Source organism: Chiloscyllium plagiosum, unplaced genomic scaffold, assembly GCF_037043375.1.
Source record: "Chiloscyllium plagiosum isolate Xiang-an unplaced genomic scaffold, Cpla_swu_hap1 HiC_scaffold_37, whole genome shotgun sequence".
Classification (NCBI taxonomy): Eukaryota; Metazoa; Chordata; class Chondrichthyes; order Orectolobiformes; family Hemiscylliidae; genus Chiloscyllium; species Chiloscyllium plagiosum.
This window is the reverse complement of record NW_028270175.1, coordinates 26,588,030-26,614,033: the sequence shown is the minus strand read 5'-3', so window position 1 is coordinate 26,614,033 and position 26,004 is coordinate 26,588,030. Positions and strand designations below refer to the sequence as shown.

Genomic DNA, 26,004 nt, shown 5'->3' with positions numbered 1-26,004 from the left:
AATTTAAACAAACAAACCCAGTCTACAAATGAGAAATCTCAATTCCTGCTTCTACAGCATTTTTTAAGCTGATTGCGAACAGTAATTTTATGCCCAGTTTAAGGGTTCTACATTAATCGTGCATTTGGGTAACTGAGGGAAAAAGTGAAAGTAAATACGGTCAAAGTTCTGTTAGCCTGCTGCACCAGCCCAAGTGCAACGAAGTGGACCCAGGACCACTATCCTTCTCCCAAATGGTGTGATGGAGTTTTTTAGGTTGGTTGTGGTGATGTTTCAGTGGTGCGTGACCTGACTGAGTCTTTGAATGAAAGAAACACTGTACTACCATGAAATAGCAGGTGTAGCCTTGAAACGTCCTTTTGCTATCGATTCAGTTCTGTTGCTGTCAAAGGAATTATTGGTGCATCTTTATGATCCAGTAAGGACCCCCTTCAAGGATTCAACTGCCTGTTCCTCAACTATTCCGAAATGCATTATTGATTCTTGGTAGATCCTCAACAGAACCGGTTTTATTTCATTTTCTCCAAACACCACAGCAACATTGGAGTGTGTCATTGGTATTTCAGGTCCATGTTTATTTTGGCCAACATCAGTAGAATGTTAAGTGTGTGTTGCTGGAATAGCAGAGCAGGTCAGGCAGCATCCGTGGAGCAGGAAAATCAACGTTTCAGGCCAGAGCCCTTCATCAGGAAGGGCTTTTCCTGCTTGTCGGATATTGCCTGACCTGCTGTGCCTTTCCAGCAACACACTCTCAACTCTGATCTCCGGCATCTGCAGACCTCACTGTCTCCATCCGTCGAATGTTGCATGTGTTGGGATTGGGTAGAAAGAGTGCATCTACAGAAGCTAAGTAAAATGTATTAAAAGTCAATTATGATTAAAATCTGATTATGATTAATGACTGTAGCATAATTGAATTTAGTATTCTGTTTGAGAGTGAGAAACTTGAGTTGAAAATAACTGTGCTAAATTTAAAATCAGAGCTTTGACAAAGGAATAAAGGCAGAGTGAACTGAAAAAGGGGTTTAGCAGCAAAGACAGTTGAGGAACAATTGCAGGCATAAGGAAATAGTTCATGGCTCACAACAAAGATATTTCCCACTGAGAAAGAATGTCTGTAAGATAAGCCAACCAAAGTTAATCAGGGAAGCTCATGATACCATTCAATTGAAAGAAAAGAATACAATGTGGTGAAGATTAGTGGTTAGCCAAAGGATAGAGGAAGTTTTACAAACTAACTGGCCAACTTACTGAGGGAGTGCTTTCCTGTTAGTGCTGCTATTTTTCTAATGACACACTAAACTATGGTGGACATAACTGTTCCCACAATATTAGTTGGAAGAAATGCAGGGCAGTTCTCCCCTGTGACCTGGGCAATGTTTATCTTTCAACCAATATCACTAAAGAAAAGGATTGTCTGGTCACAATCAGATTCCTATTTGTGGAATCTTGCTTTGTGCATTTTGGCTTCCATGTTCCCCAATAGTGACAATTCAGCAGTATAAATGGAACTAGTTCAGTTTAGGAAAACCGGTCGGCATGGACATGTTGGACCATATAGTCTGTTTCTGTGCTATATGACTATGATTCCATGACTTTATAACAAAAGGTGACCAACAAATAATAAAGAGGGAAGAAATAAATTTAAAGGATAAACTTACAAGACCACAAGTTTATCAAGATCACAAGAAGAGCTTAAATGAATGAAAAGGAAGAAAAATACATAATAATCAAGAAGCAAAAGGGGTAACCAATTAGTACAATAACTATCATTAGAGAAAAACTAGTAATAAGGTAAAAACCAGTATATCTCCAAACCTGGTGGGATGAGTCCTCGAATATTAAAGGGAGTAACTACAAAGATAGTTAATGGCAAGCAATTTTTCAAGAATTGTTTGATTCTGGAAAAGTCCCAGAAGACTGGAAAACTGCTAATGTATCATGTTTATTCAACAAGGGAAAGAGGATATTTATTAGAATTCTTCGAAGAAGTAACGAGCAGGATGGATAAAAGGGACTCAGTAAACCTAATATATTTAGATTTCCAAAAGGCATTTGATAAGGTTACTGCACTTTTGGCTACTTCTTAAGAGCTTGTGGTTTTGGGAATGGTAAATTAGCATGGGATCAGCTCACTAAAGTTTGACAAACAATTTGAATAATGGGAGCATTCTCATGCTAATAACCTGCAACTAGTGGAGTGCTACACAGATCCATACTGGAAACACAATTATTTATAATATATATTTATGATGTAGATGAGGGAGGTGGATAAAGCCAAGTTTGCAGATGGCACAAAAATCAGATACAAAATTGCACAGCATGGAAAGAGACCTTTTGGTTGAACTACTCCACACCTTGTTCCCAAACTAAACTAGTCTCACTTGCCTGCGTTTGACTCCAGTTCCTTCAAACCTTTTCTATTCATGTACTTATCCACATGTCTTTTAAACATTGTAACTGTACCTGCATCCACTACTTCCTCTGGCAATTCATCCCACACACGACCCACTATCTGAGTAAAGAGGTTGTCCCTCGTGTCCTTTTTAAAACTTTCTCCTCTCCCCTAGTTTTGTACTCCCCTTTGTACTAAGGAAGAGACCCTTGTTATTCCCTTTATCTATGGTCCTCATGATTTAATAAACTTCTATAAGGTCACCCCTCAACCTTCTACGCTCCAGTGAAAAAGTCACAGACTTTCCAGCCTATTGCTATAAGCCTAGATTAGAATGGTGCTGGAAAAGCACAGCAGTTCAGGCAGCATCTGAGGAGCAGTAAAATCGACGTTTCGAGCAAAAGCACTTCATCAGGAATACAGTCAGCCCTGCCTCGGCTGAGGGCCACACTCTCTCAGAATTGCAAAGGATCCCTTCTGTACTACATCCTCAGGAGAATTCATAAGCTGTATTCCTGATGAAGAGCTTTTGCCCGAAACATCGATTTTACTGCTCCTCGGATGCTGCCTGAATTGCTGTGTTTTTCCAGCACCATTCTAATCTAGACTCTGGTTTCCAGCATCTGTAGTCATTGTTTTTACCTAGCCTATTGCTATCTCTCAAACCCTCCATTTCTGGCAACATCGTGGTAAATCTTTTCTGAATCCACTCCGATTTAATAATATCCTTCCTGTAGCAGGGTGACCAGAACGGCACAGAGTAGTCCAGAAGAGATCTCACTAATTCTTTACCGTAGTGGCTGGGTAGTTAAGTACATTCAAGACTGAGAGAGACAGATTTTCATTCAATAAGGGAATCAAGGTTGTTGGGGAAAAGCAAGAAAGTGGAGTTGAGGATTATTCAATGTGTCATGATCTCATCTTATAGTCTTATGAGGCACAAATATGGAAGCATCAAAGTGGAGGTGCATCTGGACTAGTTATTAGGTTTGTACACTTCAACTGTTGGGTGACATGGTGTAACATCAGGAGAATCTCACACAAAGAATGATCAACTCTTTGGGTAGGATAATGAAGCCTAACATTCTGGAATCTTTTAAAAAATGTATACAATGATGAGGGAACTGTAGGTTTTTTTCTTGGAAGGTTGAATGTATCTGTATCAATTAAACCCACAGAGTGGACAGTAAAACTGAACTATTTCTTGTCTCTTGAGGAAGTAATCTAGAGTTGGGCTTGAATAGAATGGTACTTGAGGTATTAAAATATAAATACATTGGAAAAATTATAAGTGCATGATATCTATTCCCTGTATGACTGAGTGGGTGGGTGCACTGTCTTCTGATTAGTATGATCCCTGGTCTGTGCCAAATTAGCTGATTCAAACCATAATATCAGTAGGAATAATTATCCTCAGTTTTGATTGGCTGGGCAATGGATAAATACTGACTATAAGATGGAGGAGCAGAAGTAGGTCATTCAACCCATCAAGTCTGCTCTGCCATTTAGTGGGATCATGACCTGATAATCATCAACTCCGCTTTCCTGCCTTTTCCCCATAACCCTTAATTATCATACTGATTAAAAAGCTGCCTAACTCACCCACCCCCAACAGCCCTCTTAGGTAAAGAATTCCACTGATTCACTATCTTCTGAAAGAAAAAATTCTTCCTCATCTCTGCCTTAAATGTGTGACCTCTTTTATACTGTGATTATGCCCTTTGGTCCTAGACTCTCCTACAAAGGGAGACAAACTATCCGTATCTACCCTGTCAAGTCCCCTGAGAGGGGTATAGTAAGTTGTGGATGAACTTCACTGGGGCAAAGGTAGAAAACTGGTAGGGTCCCGATCCACCTCCTTGCTGACTAATTCATTCCCACTTCACCCACGTAACAAAATTCACCTCCAGGGCATTAAATTCTGTCCAATATTATCACAATGGAACATGACCAAACTATACAGTGGATTGAGACTGTAGTTAGTGGCAGCAGTAGTGATTGAGCAATTGCTCTCTGATTACATCTGCATTTTGTTGAGTTCTTGCTGGAACACAGCTGGAACGGGCAGCATTTATTGTGCATCCCTAATTTCCCCTTGAACTGAGTGTCTTACTGGGCCATGTCAGAAGGTAGTCAAGAGTCAGTAACATTACGGTAGGTCTGGAGTCGCATGTAGGCCAGACCAGGTGAGGAGGGCCAACATTCTTCCCTAAAGGGCCTTGGTTAACCAGGTGAGTTTTTATAGCAGTCAATTATAATGTTATGGTTGCCATCATTTTTATATTCCAGATAGTATTAACTGAATTTAAATGAAACCATCTGCTGTAGTGGGATTTGGACCCATGTCCCAATAGCATCAGCCTGGCCCTCTGATCTTTAGCCCAGTGACATTACATCCTGGTATAAAATGAAAGAAAGTGGTATGAAGAGCTCAATATTTGAGATTGAATGTTTCCAGAATAAAGGTTACTATACTGTGAGGTGTGAGCAGTGGATCCAGTCTGCTGTTGAAATGCCCAGATTCTAGCTTCTATATGTACCCCAGGGTCACACAGCTTTGTGGCAGAAACAAAAGTTAATGTTTAAGGGAGACTGGCCTGTCATCAGGCTAACATAGTCAAGCTGGAGAAGCCCTATTTGTATTCCTAATAAAGGGTCCAACTGACAAATCTAACCTCAATTCCAGACTGTAAGGCAGATTAACTGAGAGGTGGAATGGCTTCTTCATATTTTATCCTCTAGATTTTTAAATTCCCTCCACCTTTTCTCTTTCGAAATGCAAAGTGTCAGCTGAGAAGACAGGCCACACCTTGTACTTTCTCAATGTCATAAAAATTGATATATATAATTTTGCTAAATCTCAGTGGTAATAGGGGATGGGGGATGATGCTTTCTGTGCACTGATTGATTTCTTTAAAAGAATTAAAAGATGGTGTTTCAAATCTCTACAGATCTTGGCTTCCTAGGAATATCTCCCATTTAACATGGTGAGATCCTAGTTCCCAAGAAGGTTCCACACCTGGTCTCAGTGTGTGCTACATTGACTGCTGCAACCATTCTCAGCACCCTTTGCTTTGGCAGGGCAGGGGATTAACTGGAGAACCTATAATACCTTCTGCTCACTGATCTGATCATGGGTGAAAACAAAATTATTATGATGCTTTTTATAGTCAAGTAGCCTGCTAATGTTCATCATTAAAGCCCAACATGAAGAATGGCTGCTTCCTTTTGAGTTGTACGCCAACAAGGAGTTAACACCTTTTGAAAGTGGAAGTGGAGAGGGGAGAAACTGATAGCAGGGGAACATAAATACAGTTCAGTCTCCATACGCTGCTAATGGTGGCCAATATTGATCGATTACCTTTCACTCACATTTTAGGATTAACTACTTGGAAGAGGAGAACAAACAGCTTCAAGATGAGACTGTGAAGTTGAGTGACCGGCTTGGCTCATTGGAGCGTTCTCTGAAAATAATTAAGACGGTAAATGGTATAAAAAGAGTTGGATAGTGCTCCATACACTATCCAACCATTTTTCTTTGCTTGTTTTCCTTTCCCATTCTGACAAGGCCTGTGGGCTGCATTGCTCAAAGGTTTTCACTTAAACTAAGTATTAAGAGCCTTCCACTGCCAGTAAACTGTTCCCAGTAAGAGTCAGCACCTCGAGGGAGGGAAGAGCCCACATTTTTTTCATGTGTAACTAAAAACGAATGTCATTCAAGTGATTTCAACCACAAGTTGCAAACAGCCACACCTTTCTATCTTTTTATGTCTTTGACACAGAATGATACCTGTTCTCACAGAAAATGGCAGAGTAACCATTTTTAATTTAAAGGGCAGTGCTGATCAGGAAATTAACTGCCCAAATAGAGTTTTTCTTTTGGAAAATCTGCAGTTAATTATAGAACTCATGCCCAAAAGTATCGTTTTCACTACTACAATAATGTAATGAAATAACAGCTGGGCACTAAAGCGCCAGAAAATTATCCCTGAGATTTTATACAATGCATGGCATTAAACTGTGTGTCCAATAATTGACTAAATATTGCAACTGGAGATCTACCATATGTTGAACCCATTTATCAACTGAATTATTGCCCTGTCTAATTGAAATATGGTATATGCCCTGATGTATTGGATAGATTTGTCACTATCATGCATTTATTTGCCAAGTATGTGCCCAGAAACTATAGTTGTTACTAAGGTATATGACTAATAACTGAAAAATTTGCAGCTGAATTTTTGATGTAATATTCCTTTGACTATGAAAATTATCCAAGAGTACTATTAAGGTGAAATTTCAAACAACGGTTTAAATTGTAACTTAGGGTTGAAATACTGTTGGTGAGAACCATTTATATTGATCAGATAAAGATCAAGATTGGTAAACTATACTGACCTAAAAATGATTCCTCCTCTCATTTATCTCTCCACCCTTCAGGCTCTCTGCCTGTATTCCTGATGAAGGGCTTTTGCCCGAAACGTCGATTTTACTGCTCCTCAGATGCTGCCTGAACTGCTGTGCTTTTCCAGCACCACTAATCCAGAATCTGGTTTCCAGCATCTGCAGTCATTGTTTTTACCTAAAAATGATTCCTCCCCTGTCACCGCACCCTTTGAATTCATCTACAGATTTCACCTTTAAACTTTAAAAGAAATTTTAATAAGACATTTAACCAAAGTAAGGGCAGTAAATCTAGATCAGTACATTAACATACATAACATAGCAGGGCAAGTTGACACAAAGAAAATGTGAGGACTGCAGATGCTGGAGATCAGAGTGTGTAGTACTGGAAAAGCACAGCAGGTTAGGCAGCATCCGAGGAGGAGGAGGAGAATCGACATTTCAGGCAGGAGCCCTTCATCAGGAATGAGGCAGGAGAGATAAATGGGAGGGGGATGGGGCTGGGGAGAACACAGCTGAGAGTGCATTAGCTGGCTAGAAGTGAAGGTGAAGGTGACAGGTCAGAGTGGAGGGTGGCGTGCATAGGTGGGAAGGAAGATTGACAGGTGGGACAGTTCATGGGGACGGTGCTGAGCTGGAAGGTTGCAACTGGGGTAAGATGGGGGGAGAGGAAATGAGGAAACTGGTAAAGTCCACATTGATGTCCTGGGGTTGAAGGGTCCCGAGGCGGAAGATGAGGCGTTCTTCTTCCAGGCATCAGGTGGTGATGGAGTGGCGATGGAGGAGGCCCAGGACTTGCATGTCCTTGGCAGAGTGGAAGGAGAAGTTGAAATGTTCAGCCACAGGGCGATGGGGTTGATTGGTGCTGGTATCCTGGAGATGTTCTCTGAAGCACTCGGCAAGTAGGCGTCTAGTCCCCACAATGCAGCGGAGACTGCATTGGGAGCAATGGATACAGTAAATGACATGTGTGGAAGTGCAGATGAAACTTTGATGGATGTGGAAGGCTCCTTTGGGGCCTTGGACGAAGGTGAAGGCGCAGACTTTGCAATTCCTGCGGTGGCAGGGGAAGGTGCCAGGAGGGGAGGATAGGTTGTTAGGCGGCATGGACCTGACCAGGTACTCACGGAGGGAACAGTCTTTGCAGAAAGCAGATAGGGTTGGGGAGGGAAATATATCCCTGGCGGCGGGGTCCATTTGTAGGTGTTGGAAATATCGGCAGATGATACGATTAATGCGGAGGTGGGGTGGAAGGTGAGGACCAGGGTGTTCTGTCCTTGTTGCAGTTGGAGGGGTGGTGTTTGAGGGCGGAGGTGTGGGATGTGGATGAGATGCATTGGAGGGCATCTTCAACCACGTGAGAGGGGAAATTTTGGTCTTTAAAGAAGGAGGCATCTGGTGTGTTCTGTGATGGAACATTTCTGATGAAGGGCTTTTGCCCAAACGGCGATTCTCCTGCTCCTCGGATGCTGCCTGACCTGCTGTGCTTTTCCAGCAACACACACTCACTCAAGTCGACACAAAGCCAAGGTTCAGAAGGGCAAATTTAGGCTAGGTGTTTAATTTTTTTTAAACATAGTGCATGATTATCAACTGAAACATAGTTAATAAGAGGAGTTCTGAAGGCATTGTTTTAATTTAAGAAACGGTTTGATGCTGTACTGAAGAGTGGTAGGTTTTGTACTGCGAACCAAATGGCTGCCTTCATCTGCATCTAGCATATATACACTGTGCTGCCTTCACTCATGTGGTCACCATCTGTATGTTTTGTGTCTCTGTTCTTTCTGTTAGGATCCTTCAAAGTCGCAGCATCCTGAGAATTTGTCCGTGTCCTTTCCCCAGGATGTTTGCAGGCTTCCTTACAATGACACCTCTTTAAAGAGTGGTATCTTCATGTCTTCAACACGGTATTGCAATTACTGTAAATGAAAACTATTTGTTTGTTTTTTTGCAGTTCTTCAGTTTTTAAAGCCAGCACTTGAAAGCTGCACAAGTCCCACTGAACCTTGTGTTTGGTCCCTGGTCATCAATTCATTGAGTTACCTGATTCGGGCCAAGGAGCAGGAGGAATGCTAAAATTGGCCTCAGTATCCTGAGGAAAAATATAATCAGGTTTCCTAGTCCTAATTAGCATCTAACTACCTGAGCTGGATCATGTTTGCCTGTGAGGATGGTAGGGAAGGACAAGGTCTTGTTGTTGCAATCCACCATGTTGAAGTATTAGTGACATTCATTTCTAAGGTTCAGCCTCAAAACTATGGGTGACTTACTGGATAGCATTCCACTGTTGAGCTATAGTTAAAATGCCATATCTAACAACAGCAGCTGTTAGGCCAGAAGAATCCCATCCGAGTATCTGTTCTTCTTTGTAAATCTAGAAAATGGACTGGCTATTCAGCCATACAGGGCATCAAAATTGAGCATCTTCCCATTATGTACACGTAAAGGATTATGTGTACTTTCTAGCTGGGAGTTACTGAAAATCATTCGTGGACTAGTCTGGTATTGAATTTTCCCCTTTCAAGTTGCAATAAAATCCATATTAACTTCCCAAACTGATTCCCTAACTGATATTAGCTAATTGAGTACAGAATGGCCGTCAAACCTGGCATTTTCATGCAGTGTTAAGCAATCTGACTTTGATTAGCAAGCATTGTAAAAAGAACAATAGTTATGAACAAGACTATATGTTGTCTACTGCAGCCGCTTCCCAATTAGAACTGGAAGCTGCTCAGCTGCTTATAAGAAGAATATGTAATACTGCCACTGCCTCTAATGAGTCACAATGACCTGGAAATTGGGCAGGTTTCATCCCTGGTCTTTGTTGAGCTACAAACACTCTTCCTGCTTTGAATTTTTTACTGAGATATACCCTGAACCTTTTCTCCCTTAGCCTCTGTATTGGGCAGCTCCATGTCCTCAGTGATTTCAGTCTCAATCTCAGTTTTGCTTTGCTATTTCTCATCTGATATCTGTAATCTCCTCCATAAATCTCTCCTTCCGTATAAATTCTTCTATACATATTAATGTTCACTTTTGCCCACAGCTTTGTTATCTATTAATGTCTACCTTTATGGCATTTACCATAACAGAAGTCATCAATGATCATCATTTCCTTGTAATAGACTCATTTGAAATTCTCATTCTTTCATGGCCATATTTCTCTCTCTGACCACATTTGCAGAATTTTACATTCCTCTAATTCTGGCCTCTTGCATCCCTCTACTTTTAGTCAATTGGTGCTGTGCCTTCAATGTAGATGACTTGTGCTGCAGAGTTCCCTCCATTAACAGCTCCAAATCTATGTCCTCTTCTCTTAAGTCAACAATAGCTCAGTTGGTAGCAGTGTCATCTCTGAGTCACAAAGTTCCTAATGATTCCCTCCAAGGCTTGAGCACAAAATTCCAGACTGACACTTCTATACAGTATCAAGGGACTGCCATGCAGTCAGAGATGCTGTCTTTCATATGAGATCTTAAACCGAGGCCTCATCTACCTGCTCAGGTGATTGCGAAAGATCAAATGGGATTATTTTGAAGATGAGCAGGGGAATTATTGCTAGCCAATATTTATTCCTTAATTAACATTTCAAAACAGATTATCTGGTTTTTCTCACGTTGCTGTTTGTCTGAGTTTGCTGTGTTCAAGATGGCCACTGCATTTCCAACATTACAGCAGTGGCTATACTTCAAAAGTAATTAATTGTCTTTAAAGTGCTTTGAGATATCCGGTGGTTGGGAAACATAACACATAAATTCACATCTTCCTTCTTTTCTTTAAATGACACTTCAGACTCTGTATTCTTGACCAAACGTTTAGTTGATCCTCCTAAAGCATCCTTCTTTACTTTGCATCCATTTTTATTTGATTAGATCTCTGTGAAGCACCCTACAACAATTTTTTCCTACAATAAAGGTGCTATGTCAATGCAAGTAGTAGGTGTTGTTTTTGTTGTAATTACCAGATTCTTCTTCTCTTCCAGTGAAACACCGTCACCAAATGATCATAACAATTTCGGTTCTTTGGAAAGCATTCGACGTACCAAAACACTGGAGTGTTCTGATGGCACAAAATCTACATTTCCAACACAGTCACTTCATTCAGATGTGGGCTACTTAAACTTGACAAGCTCCCCACGGTACAGGGACCAGGAGGAATTCTGCAGTCTAGCCAGTGATGAGGTGTGATCAGGCCCTGCAGAGACAGCAGTAGATCGAATACAATTTTAACTGGATCCTGATTATACATCCTGAGCAAATTTGCCAACTGGATCAGCCACAAGGTGTTTCTATCTGGAGTTAAACTAATGCTGGCAATGGGGCCAGGTACATATTGACTCAACCTTCAGCAAGCTGTTGTCTTTGTCACATTGCCTAACAAGAATATTAACACATCTTTCTCTGGATGAGTAGTGCTAGATTGGTTAAAATACCTGACTTAACGCTGGTCTGGCTATTGCACTTACAAGCATACAGATACTGGTGTCATACCAGTATTACAAAGGTCAAGGGTGCAGGCTGGGTGTACAAAACCTCTATTGTTCTATGGTTCTAAAGACTGCAGGGCTCTCCCAGTGTTAAAATGAGCTTTGGCACTGCTATCCAATTTGTATGAGGACAAATAACTCACCTGTATGAGTAATTGGTTTGCCCACAGTATAGTTTGAATCTGTTACTTATGCTGAATGTTGTCATGGAGCTTTGCAATTGTACTTGTAAAATAATTATATTGCAGTAAATTTGCACAGTTTGGGAAAACCATAAGGAAACAGCATTGGGAAGCCAGATTGTAAAGCAGTGTTTTGACTACTTTCTGAATCTGATGCCTTCTTATACTGTATTTGTTCCAAATTACTTTCACTAGATATTCTGAATTGTAACATAAGCAGAGTGCAACCTATTTCTGCCAGGCATCTGCCTTGTTGCCTTGTCGGCAAAGGCCCTAGGTGCAATGGACGGTCACCCAAGTGGAAAGATTCAGTCCCAAGGACTGTGTAATCTCAGGCAGGGCAGTATTTCAAAGCTAGGATTGCCTTCCACATCAGCAGACAAGAGAGGGACAAAAATGAACCAGTATGCCTCGTCTGATCCCAATTGCAAATGAGTCAGGCCAGAAGGAAGCCCCTCACAATCAAAAAGTTTTTGACACTTACCATGGAACTGTACCAGTGATAAATGGCTGTTTTGAGAGGTATAAAAGTGTGTCCGCACCCAAACTAGTCTGTACCTTCTTTAGAAGTGGGAGAACAGGAGAAAGCAAGGAGTCCTATCAGAAGCATTCTTCTTACTGATCTCTTGAGAAGGGCAGATACTTTTTAACTAAAACCCAAATTACAAACATTTGAAAACATGAAAATAGAAAAGTAGTACCAGAAATCCAGACAGCAAACAGTCGATTACACAATAGTGGTTTCCTCTGCGTTCACTCTGCCTCTGCTGCATTGCAGTTAAAATGCAATCACTACTTCTGGGCTAGCTGGTGCATTAACCTGTCAATACAGGTGGATAGTAACTGCAGGTTAACAACTCCTTTGGAGAATAAGCTCTCAATTTAGGCTTTGCCACAGGGTGAGGGCAGGAAAAGAGGGGCAATGGAGTTTTGATGTTTCCGCAGAAGGTCATGAGGGAATGTCTTGAGAGTCACCCCAGATGACTCCGTGTTAGGTATCCTAACTGTCAGGTCGAGGGAAGAGCGGAAAGGCCCAAATACAGGTCACCTCCAAGGGATTTGTGCTTGAGGGAAACCTTGAGAGTGAGGAAAAATGTAATTAAAATAAATGGTCCAAAACAATGTGAGATTGGAACTCTATTGATTTAGTAAATCGGAGAATAAACTGGGCATTAATACAACTCAACAGCTAAGAATCCAGTTGTGTCAAGAATCTCAGTGAGTATCTGCCTTATTACTTCATGGGTAAGGCCCCAGTCACTTAAATAGAAAAAATCAGTCCCAAAGATCAACCTAGCTTTTCTTCCCATTTTTGCTTCTTCCTCTAAACTGGAGATAGTTGTTTTTTTTTTATGAATTAGAATTAAATATTACGGTTTCGGGAGAAATCTTTGCTCAGCTAGTAGAAACTATAATGGGCATACTGAAATCTGATGACATTTAACATAATTACAAACTCTTAAGAAGTACACAGAATTAAGTTTGAAAGATGTAAGATAGATTCAACTTCTTCATCATGGAGATAAGTATATGAAGCAGACTGCTCAAAGAGGTCGTGGGGACAAAGTATTGGAATAATTCAAAAGGGTATTGAATAAATATTTGGCAAAGAAATAGACTCAGAGTGCAAATAAAGTCATAGAGTCAGAGAGATGTACAGCATGGAAACAGACCCTTCGGTCCAACCTGTCCATGCCGACCAGATATCCCAACCCAACCTAGTCCCACCTGCCAGCACCCGGCCCATATCCCTCCAAACTCTTCCAATTCATATAACCATCCAAATGCCTCTTATATGTTGCAATTGTACCAGCCTCCACCACATCCTCTGGCAGCAGCTCATTCCATACACGTACCACCCTCTGCGTGAAAAAGTTGCCCCTTAGGTCTCTTTTATATCTTTCCCCTCTCACCCTAAACCTATGCCCTCTAGTTCTGGACTCCCCGATTCCAGGGAAAAGACTTTGTCTGTTTAGCCTATCCATGCCCCTCATAATTTTGTTAACTTCTATAAGGTCACCCCTCAGCCTCCGATGCTCCAGGGAAAACAGCCCCAGCCTCTCCCTGTAGCTCAAATCCTCCAACCCTGGCAACATCCTTGTAAATCTTTTCTGAACCCTTTCAAGTTTCGCAACATCTTTCTGATAGGAAGGAGACCAGAATTGCACGCAATATTCCAACAGTGGCCTAACCAATGTCCTGTACTCAATAAATGGTGCCTACTGTTTTACAAGCTTTGGATAAACAAGGTGTGGAGTATTATAAGCTCTCAAGAACCTTGTAGATTCCTATTCCTATTAAAAGCTGATTAAACATAGGTAGGGTGAATAGAAGTAGTATTTTTTCCAAATCCCTACTCATTCCATGTACAATTAAACTTGACTGGATGAACCTGGCTGGGGTCCAGTTTGAAAAGGTGAAATTATCTCATGCTAGAGAAGCTTCAATTCAAGTTACAGAAGTGGTGTCAAAGCTTAAAATAATTGACGGTCCAAGATTGTCGGAACAAAACAAGCATTAACTTGATTCCCATGTTACAAAAAAGGTACTGAAACCTAATTTGTTTCCAAACTATATTCAAGTTTACATAGTTCTTAAAGCTAACTTTTACATGGAAGCATGTTAGATTATGACCAGTTATTTAGGTAAAAACAAGGGCTGCAGATGCTGGAAACCAGAGTCTAGATCATAGTAGTGCTGGAAAGCACAGCAGGTCAGGCAGCATCCGAGGAGCAGGAAAATCGACATTTCGGGCAAAGGCCCTTCATCAGGAATAGAGGTAGGGTGCCTGCAGAGTGGAGAGATAAATGAGGTGGGGGTGGGGAGAAAGTAGCAAAGAGTACAATAGGTGAATGGGGGTGGGGATGGAGGTGATAGGTCAGAGAGGAGGGTGGAGTGGATAGGTGGAAAGGAAGATAGGCAGGTAGGACAGGTCATGAGGGCTGTTTAGCTGGAAGGCTGGAGCTGGGATAAGGTGGGGGAAGGGGAAATGAGGAAACTGGTGAAATCCACATTGATGCCACAGGGTTGAAGTGTTCCGAGGCGGAAGATGAGGCGTTCTTCCTCCAGGTGTCGGGTGGTGAGGGAATGGCTGTGGAAGAGGCCCAGGACCTACATGTCCTCGGCAGAGTGGGAGGGGGAGTTGAAATGTTGGGCCACAGGGCGGTGGGGTTGATTTGTGCAGGTGACCCAGAGATGTTCCCGAAAGCGCTCTGCTAGGAGGCGCCCAGTCTCCCCAATGTAGAGGAGACCGCATCGGGAGCAACGGATACAATAAATGATATGAGTGGATGTGCAGGTAAAACTTTGATGGATGCAGAAGGTTCCTTTGGGGCCTTGGTTGGAGGTGAGGGAGGAGGTGTGGGCGCAGGTTTTGCAATTTCTGCGGTGGCAGGGGAGGGTGCAAGGAAGGGAGGGTGGGTTGTTGGGGGGCATGGACCTGACCAGGTAGTCACAGAGGGAACGGTCTTTGCGGAAGGTGGAAATGGGTGGGGAGGGAAAATTATCCCTGGTGGTGGGGTCCATTTGGAGATGGTGGAAATGTCGTCAGATGATGTGGTTTATGCGATGGTTGGTAGGGTGGAAGGTGAGCACCAGAGAGGTTCTGTCCTTGTTACGGTTGGAGGGGTGGAATTTGAGGGCGGAGGGGCAGGATTTGGATGAGATGCATTGGAGGGCATCTTTAACCACGTGGGAAGGGAAATTGCGGTGTCTACAGAAGGAGGCTATTTAGTGTGTTCTGTGGTAGAACTGGTCCTCCTGGGAGCAAATACGGCGGAGGCGGAGGAATTGGGAATACGGGATGGCATTTTTGAAGGAGGTAGGGTGGGAAGAGGTGTAATCCAGGTAGCTGTGGGAGTCGGTGGGTTTGTAAAAAATGTCAGTGTCAAGTCAGTCGTCATTAATTGAGATGGAGAGGTCCAGGAAGGGGAGGGAAGTGTCAGAGATGGTCCAGGTGAGTTTAAGGTCGGGGTGGAATGTGTTGGTGAAGTTGATGAATTGCTCAACCTCCTCGCGGAAGCACGAGGTGGCGCCAATGCAGTCATCATTGTAGCAGAGGAAGAGGTGGGGAGTGGTGCTGGTGTAACTACGGAAGATGGACTGTTCTACATAGCCAGCAAAGAGACAGAGTAAGTAATGCAAGATTCCCTGATCAAAGAGGAGGTGACATGAGTACCTATCTAAGCAAAAATTGGGAGAATAGACATACTGTAGTATTTTCATAAGATATTTAAAGTGGTTATTGAAATGAAACTAGGTAAGAGATTTCAAAACAGAGTTAGGTAAATAATGAAAGAAAGATTAGATTACTTACAGTGTGGAAACAGGCCCTTCGACCCAACAAGTCCACACCGACCCTCCGAAGAGCAGCCCACCCAGACCCATTCTCCTACATTTACCCCTTCACCTTACACTATGGGCAATTTATCATGGCCAATTCAACTAACCTGCACATTTTTGGACTGTGGGAGGAAACCAGAGCACCCAGAGGACACCCAGACACAGGGAGAATGTGCAAACTCCACACAGACAGTTGCCTGAGGCAGGAATTGAACCCCTGTGGGGCAGTAGTGCTAATCACTGTGCCACCATGCCACCCACTAAAGAATATAAGGAAGATGAAACTGAACAAGAGATTGTTAGAATAGGATCAGTGACAAAGTCTAAATGGCTTCCTGTGAAGTTGATCAAATTTTGTGTACATATTTGTTACATAATCTTGTCATTCTCATAGAAAAGTCTTTTATATGTGGTTGCATACAATTAGATTTCTGTTTTGATTTTCCATCTAAATTCAGTAACTCAGGTTCTTCTACATTCCAAGTAGAAGAAAACTCTTTTCAGTCCAGATCTTAACATTTAGCCTATACGTTATTTGTGTCCACTTTGTTTATAAATCTATAGTCGGAGGATTCAACTGTTTAAAATGTAATTTTGAACAGACTTTCAAAGTTGTGGTCCTGAAATAATGCTGCAGAGTGCAACACACAAACATGTCACATTTAACAGTGCAGCTTCAGTTAGTGTTAACTTCAGAGTACACGCTTTTTGATTTCTGAACATGCTCAATTCTGTAGGAAGCTTCAGTGACATCAATAAAAGACAAGTGACCTTTTTGAATCGGGCACATGCAGTGTCATTTACTCAAGTTGACTTTAAAAAGAAGTGTATAAATCTGCTGACTGGCAATTTTGTTTAAGAAATACAAAACAGTCACTGCATCACTGAAAATAACTGCATGATGGGTTGGGTGAAAAACTGAGGGTGTTATAGCTAGGAACCATTCTAAGCTCCTGCAACTTTATTTAGCAAAATGCCCTGACTAGAGTTGGCGGGCAGTATCCTTCAAGAATTTAATATTAACCAGCATCCAACCTGTGTTGATCGATTGAGTAATAATGAAAGCATTGCAATATATTTTGATTTGCACCTACAGTAGTTTGTTTTCAAGTGTGATAAGGGTAGCAAGTATATATCTGTGTTGTGCACTGCCAGGAATTGGGGAAGGAGAATCAAAGTCTCTGATGTATGACTTTAGGAACACTAGTCTTTGTTTAATACAAACAAGTCGCTGACTGTTGATCTTGCCATTGCAACTCGATCATTAATAATTAACTTGGATTCTTTTTGAATGTGTCATTGTACAGAGGATAGCAATTCACTCATGAGCAGCTGCTATTTACTTTAACTGATCTGTTTGTTACACAGGTTTCTAGTTTCTACATGATTAAACAAACCATTAGAACACAAAGGAGTGCCATCAATTTGTCATTCGAGCAAATCTTTTGCAGAGCCATAAAGCATTTCCCAACAACCTCGAAGGTGTACTTGACTTAGCTGGATGTAGCACCCATTTTGCACAAATCCTGATTCAGTAATGAGTTAAATGAAACCTTATGTATCCATCTGAGCACATGGGAAGCAGCTTATTGTCATATATTATTTGGAGGTCAAGACATCCAACAGTGCAGCAGTCTTTCAATACTGCACTGCAGGATCTGACTAGGTTACATGTAGACGTCCTAGAATGGGATTTAAACCTACCCCTTTTGACTGAACAATGTGAATGCTATCAAATAAACCAAACTGGTATTTTCCAAATAAAATGAATAATTATTATGCTCTAATCAGCATTTATCAATGAATTAATTGGATGTGGATTTGTCACAAGTGGTGAGAGCCGCTCCCTAAACATACTCCCTATTTTTAATGGATTGTTTCTGTGATGTTACAAGCTGAGTCACACACTACTTTTTCATAATTTATGCTGCTCCCTTTTATCCAGAATGGTACCCTGCACTATAAGCCTTGTGCCTTTGCTAGGTTTTACAGTTCTACAAATGAGATTTCATTGCCATGGAGGGTGTCATAATTCTAACAGTGTTAAAGGATTGAATATGTTAATGTTATAAAATGAGGGAGTTAGTTTTTAAAAGTGAGATTAGAGCTTCCCCTCATACCAATATGCACAATATTAAATGTAAGAGTGCAAACTTTAACTTGTCTGCAGATGACCAGAACCTTTAAATACAGAACAATGGTGACAATTTTATCCAGTTTGATTGTTTTAATTCAAGCTGTTCTGGTGAATTCTGTAATGTAAGAATAATTTAATAGTGTAGCATGATCAAAAGCCACTGAAGTTGAATGCTTGCAGTTTCTGTTCCAAACAAAGCTCTTGGAACAGACAACACATTTTTCTACAGGTTAAGAAGAGGCGATTGGAGAGTGAGGCATTCCAGGTGTATGTTCTAGTCTTGTAGTTGAGATCAGTGGCCCAGATGGCAGCCTGGAAAAGCTGAAGCTTCTGCATTGCCCACGTGACTTGAAGCGGCACATGGAATAAAATCATTGTGACAACAACAAAAAACAAGCCTATACTGCAAGTTTTGCTGCTGCTTGCTGCTGAGGGATATAGAAATTGGAGCAAAAGAAAATCATGGGATTTGTTTAAAATTTACAGTTCCAGTTAGCAAGGTCACTATCACATTAACACTCCTTTTGTAAACATGAAAAGGCACACAAAGGCATTCTGTATTTGACAGAGATATGAAGATATTTTCAGAAGAAACCAAAATTCTAAAATGTACTGACTGCTTTGTTAATTCTTGGCTTACTAGTTTTGTTCTAAGCAACACCCTTTAACTCTTCCGGATAATTCCGCAAGCCCTTTTTTTCCCCAGGAAAAGATTCATAGTCAAACATAAAATGCTGTACTGAGTAAATAACCACTGTTGTGATTTTAAAGAATCATTGATCATTATAAGTAGTATATAGTTAAATGCTTCACGAGCATCATTAACTATTATTTATGTTCTGATTGTATATTGTAGTCATATGACAGTGTGTTTGTTCAGTCCTCTGGCCTGTGTGCCGTTTAACAGAGTGTAGAATCACAAAATGTTGTAGCCTGTCACTTTATTTTCATCTAAAATATGATTGGCAATTGATCAGTTTTGATTGGTGAATTGTAAGCTTTTAAAAATGTTAACCTTATTTCAAAAATGTGGCATTTTTACTTGTACTCAACTATTTTTCTCATATCTCTATCCGGTCTATCAAGAATTTTAATGAACTTTAATCATTAGTAAATATCACAGTTCCAGCCATACCATCCCATTCTCGTGTGACTATTTGAATTTTAGCAGAAGTTAGTAACTGTGCTTCAAACTAACTTAATTTAGTATTGAACTATTCTCTTCCACTCTTGATTTGCTTCCTGATTTTAGCTTTAAATCTAATCGTCATCATTCATCATCTTAAATCTCAAATTTGGGAGCCAGAGATCTTGACTGCGCCCATGTTGACTGGTTGACAGTTTAGCAAGCACATGGTACCTGTTTCCTTAGCTGGCTGAATGTATCAAGTTTTGTTTTTGTTACTCGGAACTTTTATTCATGATAATGAATTGAAATCCATAAATTCTACCCATTTCTGTGGTAAATGAAAGCTAGTATGTGACCTGGTAAAATAGTAGAATTTACTGATGTTTGGAATGGAAGAGACAAATCAAGTTGCATAAACAGAAGTTTGGACGTGGCAACACATGATATCCAAAGAATTAGGTGCTTTTGAAATAGAAAATACAAACACTTTGACCCTCCTGCTCCCACCACAACCACCAGTCAATGGATATGTGTAAAGGATATTTGAGAGGTATAAAGAAAGACTGTTAATATCTAATAATGTTTGTAGAAACACATATTCTAGTCAGGAATGAAAAGTGGATGAACAAATAAACGATGAGATTTTACAGCAGAACGAATTCAAAGGTTATGAAGGAAGGTTGCAATTGGCATCATAAAACTGAGCTTCCCCCGTTGCTCATTGGACACATGACCAGAATATCTGCTAAATGTTGAAGCAGGATTAATTTGCACCGCTGTGCTGAAACATAATTATTTATATAAGTGATGCACAAAATGGTGCTAAACTGTTTGTCATTGAGTTCAGTTTATATCCTGGTTTTTCATTTTTTGCATTTCTAATGTGTCATTTTACATGTGTTCAATATATATGGTACAGTACAGAATTTTAATAAGCCAAATGTATTTTATAAGATGGGCTGATGGATATAGAAATTGAAATAAAAGAAAATCTAGGGAATTTTTAAAATTTACAGTTCCAGTTCACAAGGTCACTATCATGTTTTCAATCCTTTTGTAAACATGAAAAGTGTAGTTTTGAAATAAAGATATAATTTTTTTCTAAATGAATATGCCTGTGTATTTACCATTTTTTATTTCAGTGTAATGAGTAGGGATTTGGTTAGCTCAGTTGGCTGGATAACTGGTTTGTAATGCAGAGTGACAGTAACAGCTTGAGTTCAGTTCCAGCACTGGCTGATGTTATCATGTAGAGCTCTCCTTCTCAACCTCTCTCTCTGCCTGAGGCATGATAACCCTCAGGTCAAATCATCATCTCTATCTAATGAGAGAGTAAGGTGATGGTGACTTTAAGGTTGTATCATTTATGTTCTTCCTGCTTACCAGCTTTTCTGGGCATTTCTAAAAATGCTTGTTGGCTTTAAGCTCTGCTCAATACTTAATTGGTAAAAATTCCAAACCTTCGAGGGATCAGGGATTTAAAAAAAGATACAATAGATTCCTGATTCAGTTATGAGCTGAGACGCTGATGAAACTGGGAGGTGGAAGGAGCTACAGTAAGTGAATATTGGTCCAAATGAAAAAGTAATTACTACTTAAATAACACACTAAATATTTACACAAACTCATTAACAGAAAAGCTACTGAAGGAAATTAAAAATCTAAATGTGATGAGGAACTCATGAAAACGAAAATGCCAGTCTCCCAGTTGCTGGTTGTTAATTAGGAAGAAAGCTGATAGCAGAACTCCATAGATGAGGTGAATGAAGGAAGGCTGGTATGTGAAAACTCACTGTACCATGAATCACTCCTCTAAAAACACTTTTGGTACAGTGCATTCGACCTGGGTAAGACTCTTCTGAATGCCCAGGGATGTCAGTCATGGAACAGCCACTCAGTCTTCCATATCTCCGGCAGGTCTGGACATCTGAAATCTGCAATTGACCTACAAGACTGACTGGCCTAATCTCAAGTCTACAAGACATGGATCAGTGGACTTTGTTTGGACAAAGTGTCCAAAAGATCATCAGCTATTAGGCCTGTAGCATATAAAAATGTGCTGAAATTGGTGGTGCTATGTGTAAGCCTCAGCTGTTCTGGAGAGCTGAAACTGACATTTCCAGAGTTCCCAATCCAGGCATCATTGTGTACCTTCTACATTATCAATAGGTTGAGGTGATGGCAAAGTCTGTACCAGAGATGCCAATGGACTGTTATGCCTGACTGACTTGAGTTCAATGGAGGTGCCAGTGTTGGACTGGAGTGGACAAGGTCAGGAGTCACATGATATCAGATTATAGCCCAATAGGTTCATTTGAAATCTTCACCGAAGGAAGGAGCAACTCACCGAAAGCTTGTGAGTTCAAGTAAACTTGTTGAACTAAAACCTGGTGTTGTGTGACTTCTGACCATCATTAATAAAGACTCTTCAACTCCTATGTACTGAACCACTCCTTTACTAACGCTGGTAAATAGTCGGTTATCAAATACAGTTCTGTAATGTCGTATCTAAAATCTCTCTCTTCAGTGACTTAGTCTAGACTGGTGTCTTCTGACTTACTGGTGTTAGAATCATATGACCAACATGATTTACATGAATCTAATTCTAGCACAATATCCAGACACAAGCCTCATTTTACTCCCTGCTTCTCAGGTCCTTACTGTTGCAGGAGTTTTCACACAGAGCAGAGCAGGATCTGCTCAGCAAAGGAGCTATTTCGAGGTTTCTACCTCAATGATTTCTGTTACTAGGATCCAACTTTCGGTTAATATAAGAATTGATTGTTTAAGCTGGATGTTCAATTTTTGGAAGAAGTGAAGACAATTGAGAAGCAGCTCGAAGTGAAATGCAGCATACCGAGACTGGAGAATCTTATTTTGCTGCAGACACAGGTCTGAGAATATGGCCCAGAGAGACATTTACTATGCATCTAACCCCATGGATTGCCTGACTTAAAAATTGATATAGCTAGGCTCTGTGAACCTGGGAGGAAAGTATTTCAATGCCCACCCCTAACACCATTCAAATGGTTGCACTACGATATGAGCAAGACTGTGATATTGTGTGATTAATAATGTAATTCTGCAAAAGGAAGCAAAATAGTCACAGACATAAGATAATGCCATTACAGTTTCAGGAATATTCATTCACCATCAAATGATTGTTATTTTCAATGACCTTGCTAATGTGAAGTAATGAGCTCCAAAGTTTGACACTTGCCCATTTCTTCAGCAGTCACATTCACCATGGCATTTCCTGCCAGATGCTCTGGTGAGTGACAGGTTACAGATTCAGGTTTGTTGATATTTTTACTCATGACGGTGTTTGAGTGACGTTTGATCCAGCAGCGAAGATAACTATTCCCATAGTCACACCTCCAGGGATTCTGCTCCAACCTGATGGAGTTCAGATTAACCAGTGGTTCAAACATTCCATTAGGCACCAACTCCAGCTGGTTGTCATGTAGATCTAAGTAAGTAAGGTTCTGGAAAGCACATATAAAACTCATTAAGTGTCATCTAAATGTTATACTATAAAGACCAGCTCCTTTATGAACTCCAAACTACTTGATTTTTTTTCCTGTTTCTGTACATTAAATCATGCAGACATTCTGATTAGATGAAAAACCATCACTTCCCAGCAAATTCATTCAGTGATTCAGCTAGGCCAATTAGAATCAGCAAGCCCTAAGTTAAATCATCAATTTGTGCTGAGTTACCTGGTTGGAGCTGGGCTGATGGTAAGTTGGTTTCAGTGCTCTTGTGTTGTGGATCACTATCCAGTAATCCGAACTGGTAGGTAACTGGTAACTGTGCATGTCTGAATGTTAGATGACAACATAATTGGTCTTGTCTGTTTTTTATTGTGTGGCTTGATACTATACTAAGAAGTTGGATGCATGACAGACTGGTCAAGGGGAAAGCAATGTAAACAATTGTCTTCAGGCTTAGATTTCAAAGTAATGCTATTGATCATACATTATTACCAAACACTGCTGTATGTGGTAATCATAGATATACCAGGCTCTGACTCATAGATTAGTTCTTACCTAATATAACTATCTTACCCTGCTGTCATTTATCCTCAGTGATGTGCAGTTCCATGACATCTCAGAGTCCTGATGCCCTTACACAACAATTGTCAGCCAACACTCAAGAAGGTTCAATTACAAATAGTCATTTGGGAAGCTACCAGAGTTATTGGCAGTCATTATATCAAGCCAGAGCAGACGTTTTCAGAAGTGAAGCTTGCATTGGGATACAGCAAGTAAACTGATTGAGTTTAGTTTAGAAGCAAACTCGGAAGACTTAAAAGGATTGGCCCACAAGCTCCATCTTAGTTGGATAATACATAATGCAGTGCAATGTCTACATTTCCTGTTACTGTAAAATATCAGTTGAGCAATACATGAAAGACATTCTCATATGATCTAGGAGAGTGCTTTAGCCTCCTTGAAAATAAGCAGCATTAAAATCCCCACAGAATAAAAACAAGTTCCTTTATGACAGCATCCCACTCCAGCGTGTTTCATCTGGGCAGTGGTGTGGGGAAGGAAGATAAGGGCAGTTACAGGTGAATCACCCCCTTCAACGTCTACTTTTTATTGGAATATTTCAGTGAAAGATTAAAAAAAAATCATTTTGTCTCACCTTTAAAGAATGTAAAATGCCTGTAGGCAGCACCTCCAGTTTGTTGCCATTCAGATAGAGGTTTTGGAGTGGCGTGCGGCTGAAAAGTTTTGGGGGTAGCTCCCAGAGGGCGTTCTTTGCTAATGTTAGCCAGGTTAGATTTCGCAAACCTTGAAAGACATTCTTGGGAAGGGATTCCAATCTATTGTTGTTGAGGGAACATATTCTGAGATTATGCAAATTTTCAAAAATTGACTCTGGAAGAATAGAGAGATGATTGAATGCCAGGGACAATGCTTTCAATGATTCCAAACCCAGGAAGATATGTGGGGAAACCACTTGGAGATGATTGTGGGACAGAACTAACGTCTTGAGATTCTTCAAAGGGAGGAAAAGTTGATCAGAAATATTGACTAACTGGTTTCCATTGAGCAAGAGGTATTCCAGATTTGGAACATTGTTGAAGATATTTTCTGGCAAGTGGGACAACTTGTTTTTATACAGATAAAGCCCTCTTAGGCGAGGAACCCATGCAAATAAATCATGAGGGAGCAAATAGAGATTGTTCATCTCAAGATGGAGAATTTGAAGATCAGGTGTATTTCGAAAGGAATTTGATTCCAATTGAATTGAATTATTTCTTAGTTTCAGAACGTTCACATCTGTGGGTATATCCAACGGAATGAAATTGAGTCCAGCACTTCCACAATCCACTGTTAAATTATTATGAGTCCAGTGACAGGTGCAGACGCTTGGACAGGAGCTGAATCCCTCAACAATCGACAAAAAGGTGAAAATTACATACTTCCACGACATGGCCTTTCTCTAAAACCTATACAAACAGAAACAGTAGTATTTGTACAGGACTGTAAAGATTGAAATATTCCAATGTCTTGGATAAATGAGCAAAGGCTTGGGTAAAGAGGAAAGTTTGGAGACAGGACTATAACGAAGAGCGGAATAGGAGAGATGGCAGGAAGAATTCCAGACTTTTAGCTGAAGGCTTGACTACCAATCACAATAAGGGCGTGTTGAATGTGTAAGAGTCCTCAGCTGGAGGAACGCAGACTTCTTGGATTCTTGTGGGTTTGTCAGAAGTTACAGTGTTTGAGGAAATAGGAAGAAATGATCTTCTTTGGATAACCCGATTTGAACAGAAATCATTGTGGGTCAACATTGTTAACAGCAGGCCAGTTAATTTAGGGATATAGTAAAATTGCTGCAGAAACATAATTAAATATTGCTAAATACTAAGGAATTTGACCATGTAAGTTATGAATAAGGAAGGTCCTAGCTGCAGTTGCTAGGTTCACACCAAAAGCAGAAAAGATGTTTGATAACGCAACTGGATTGCTAGAGAGTGTTGTGAAAATGTAATTATATATTTTACAAATGTGGGTTATATGTTTAGGAATTGAAGTTTAAACTGTAGATAAATGGAAGCATCTGATAGAGAAACTATGAAGTATCTGAAATAAATACAATTCAAACAAGCTTGTTGTTAATTACAGCTAAAACATAACCTACATTATTTTATCTTACAAGATCTTAATTGCAACTTAGGTTCCCACATATTTTAGTTTCATCTACAAATTTGGGTTAGTACATCCTAACCGTACATCCAAGTCATTACTATAGCTTGTAAATCGTTGGAGCATGAGGTGCAAATTCTGTGGCATCCCACTAGTTACAGTTTGCCAACCAGAAAAAGACCCATTTATTCTGACTCGCTGCTTTTTGTTAGTTAGCTAATCCTTTATCCAAGCTAATAAATTAGCCTTTATCCCATTTGATGTTATGCTTTTTCCAGCACCTTATCAAATACTCTGGTAGTCTAAAATGCACTTACCTTATTGCTGCAGAGCTAGACTGAATATGCTTAATGAAACTCCACTCTGGTGCAACAGATCTAGAATATTCCCTCTCTCAGCAGCAGCAGCACGTTTCAACAACAGCTAATATTATGCATGAACACACAATGTAGTTAATATTCAACAGTATTACCAGGAAAGAGCCTAGCTGTCTGTTCTGGTAAATGGTTCTAGATAAATATTGCACAAATGTCCAACTGGTAGAAAGCTAATATCTGCAGTTTTTTTTGGAAAACCCCCTGTTTTTAGAAAGCTCTCCTGAATTATGACTTCTTCAGTCCTTCTCTATTCAATTGACACGGTTAAGATCACTATTATTTGAGTTTTACTGTCTTAAACTTCCTATGCTCGAAATGTATCTGTTTTTTTCCTTGTTCCTGCATCTTCACTGTTTTAAAATCATCACTTTGTTATTCTTGTCCATATTTGC

The 26,004-nt window shown here is 40.3% G+C and overlaps 2 protein-coding genes across 10 annotated transcripts in view; one reads left to right on the top strand and one right to left on the bottom strand.

The window, feature by feature from the left end:
- ccdc30 (coiled-coil domain containing 30) overlaps positions 1-14,283 on the top strand; it is a 159,417-nt gene extending 145,134 nt beyond the window's left edge. For 7 of the 9 annotated variants that reach the window (XM_043675691.2, XM_087980519.1, XM_043675689.2 and 4 more), the window contains 3 exons: positions 5,775-5,877; positions 8,591-8,706; positions 10,782-14,283. In XM_043675691.2, coding sequence (XP_043531626.2) covers positions 5,775-5,877; positions 8,591-8,706; positions 10,782-10,986 — 424 coding nt within the window. In that variant the 3' untranslated portion in view covers positions 10,987-14,283. The remainder of the gene's footprint in view (positions 1-5,774; positions 5,878-8,590; positions 8,707-10,781) is intronic. The other 2 variants (XM_087980521.1, XM_087980520.1) reach the window with 1 other exon arrangement.
- A 4,588-nt stretch (positions 14,284-18,871) lies between these two features.
- On the bottom strand, positions 18,872-25,688 carry LOC122540253 (uncharacterized). The gene is made up of 3 exons (XM_043675695.2): positions 25,553-25,688; positions 23,725-24,535; positions 18,872-22,559 (listed from the first exon to the last, which is right to left on the bottom strand). The coding sequence occupies exons 2-3, from the start codon at positions 24,517-24,519 to the stop codon at positions 22,257-22,259; spliced, it is 1,098 nt and encodes a 365-aa protein (XP_043531630.1). The 5' UTR covers positions 24,520-24,535; positions 25,553-25,688; the 3' UTR covers positions 18,872-22,256.
- Positions 25,689-26,004: the final 316 nt, after the last annotated feature.

Bases quoted from the DNA above. Each gene is read 5' to 3' on its own strand.
- LOC122540253 (XM_043675695.2), bottom strand. From the start codon at position 24,519: ATGTCGTGGAAGTATGTAATTTTCACCTTTTTGTCGATTGTTGAGGGA. The intron at 22,560-23,724 runs GTGAGACAAAAT...TGTGCTTTCCAG, and splicing joins GCATTTTACATTCTTTAAAG to AACCTTACTTACTTAGATCT.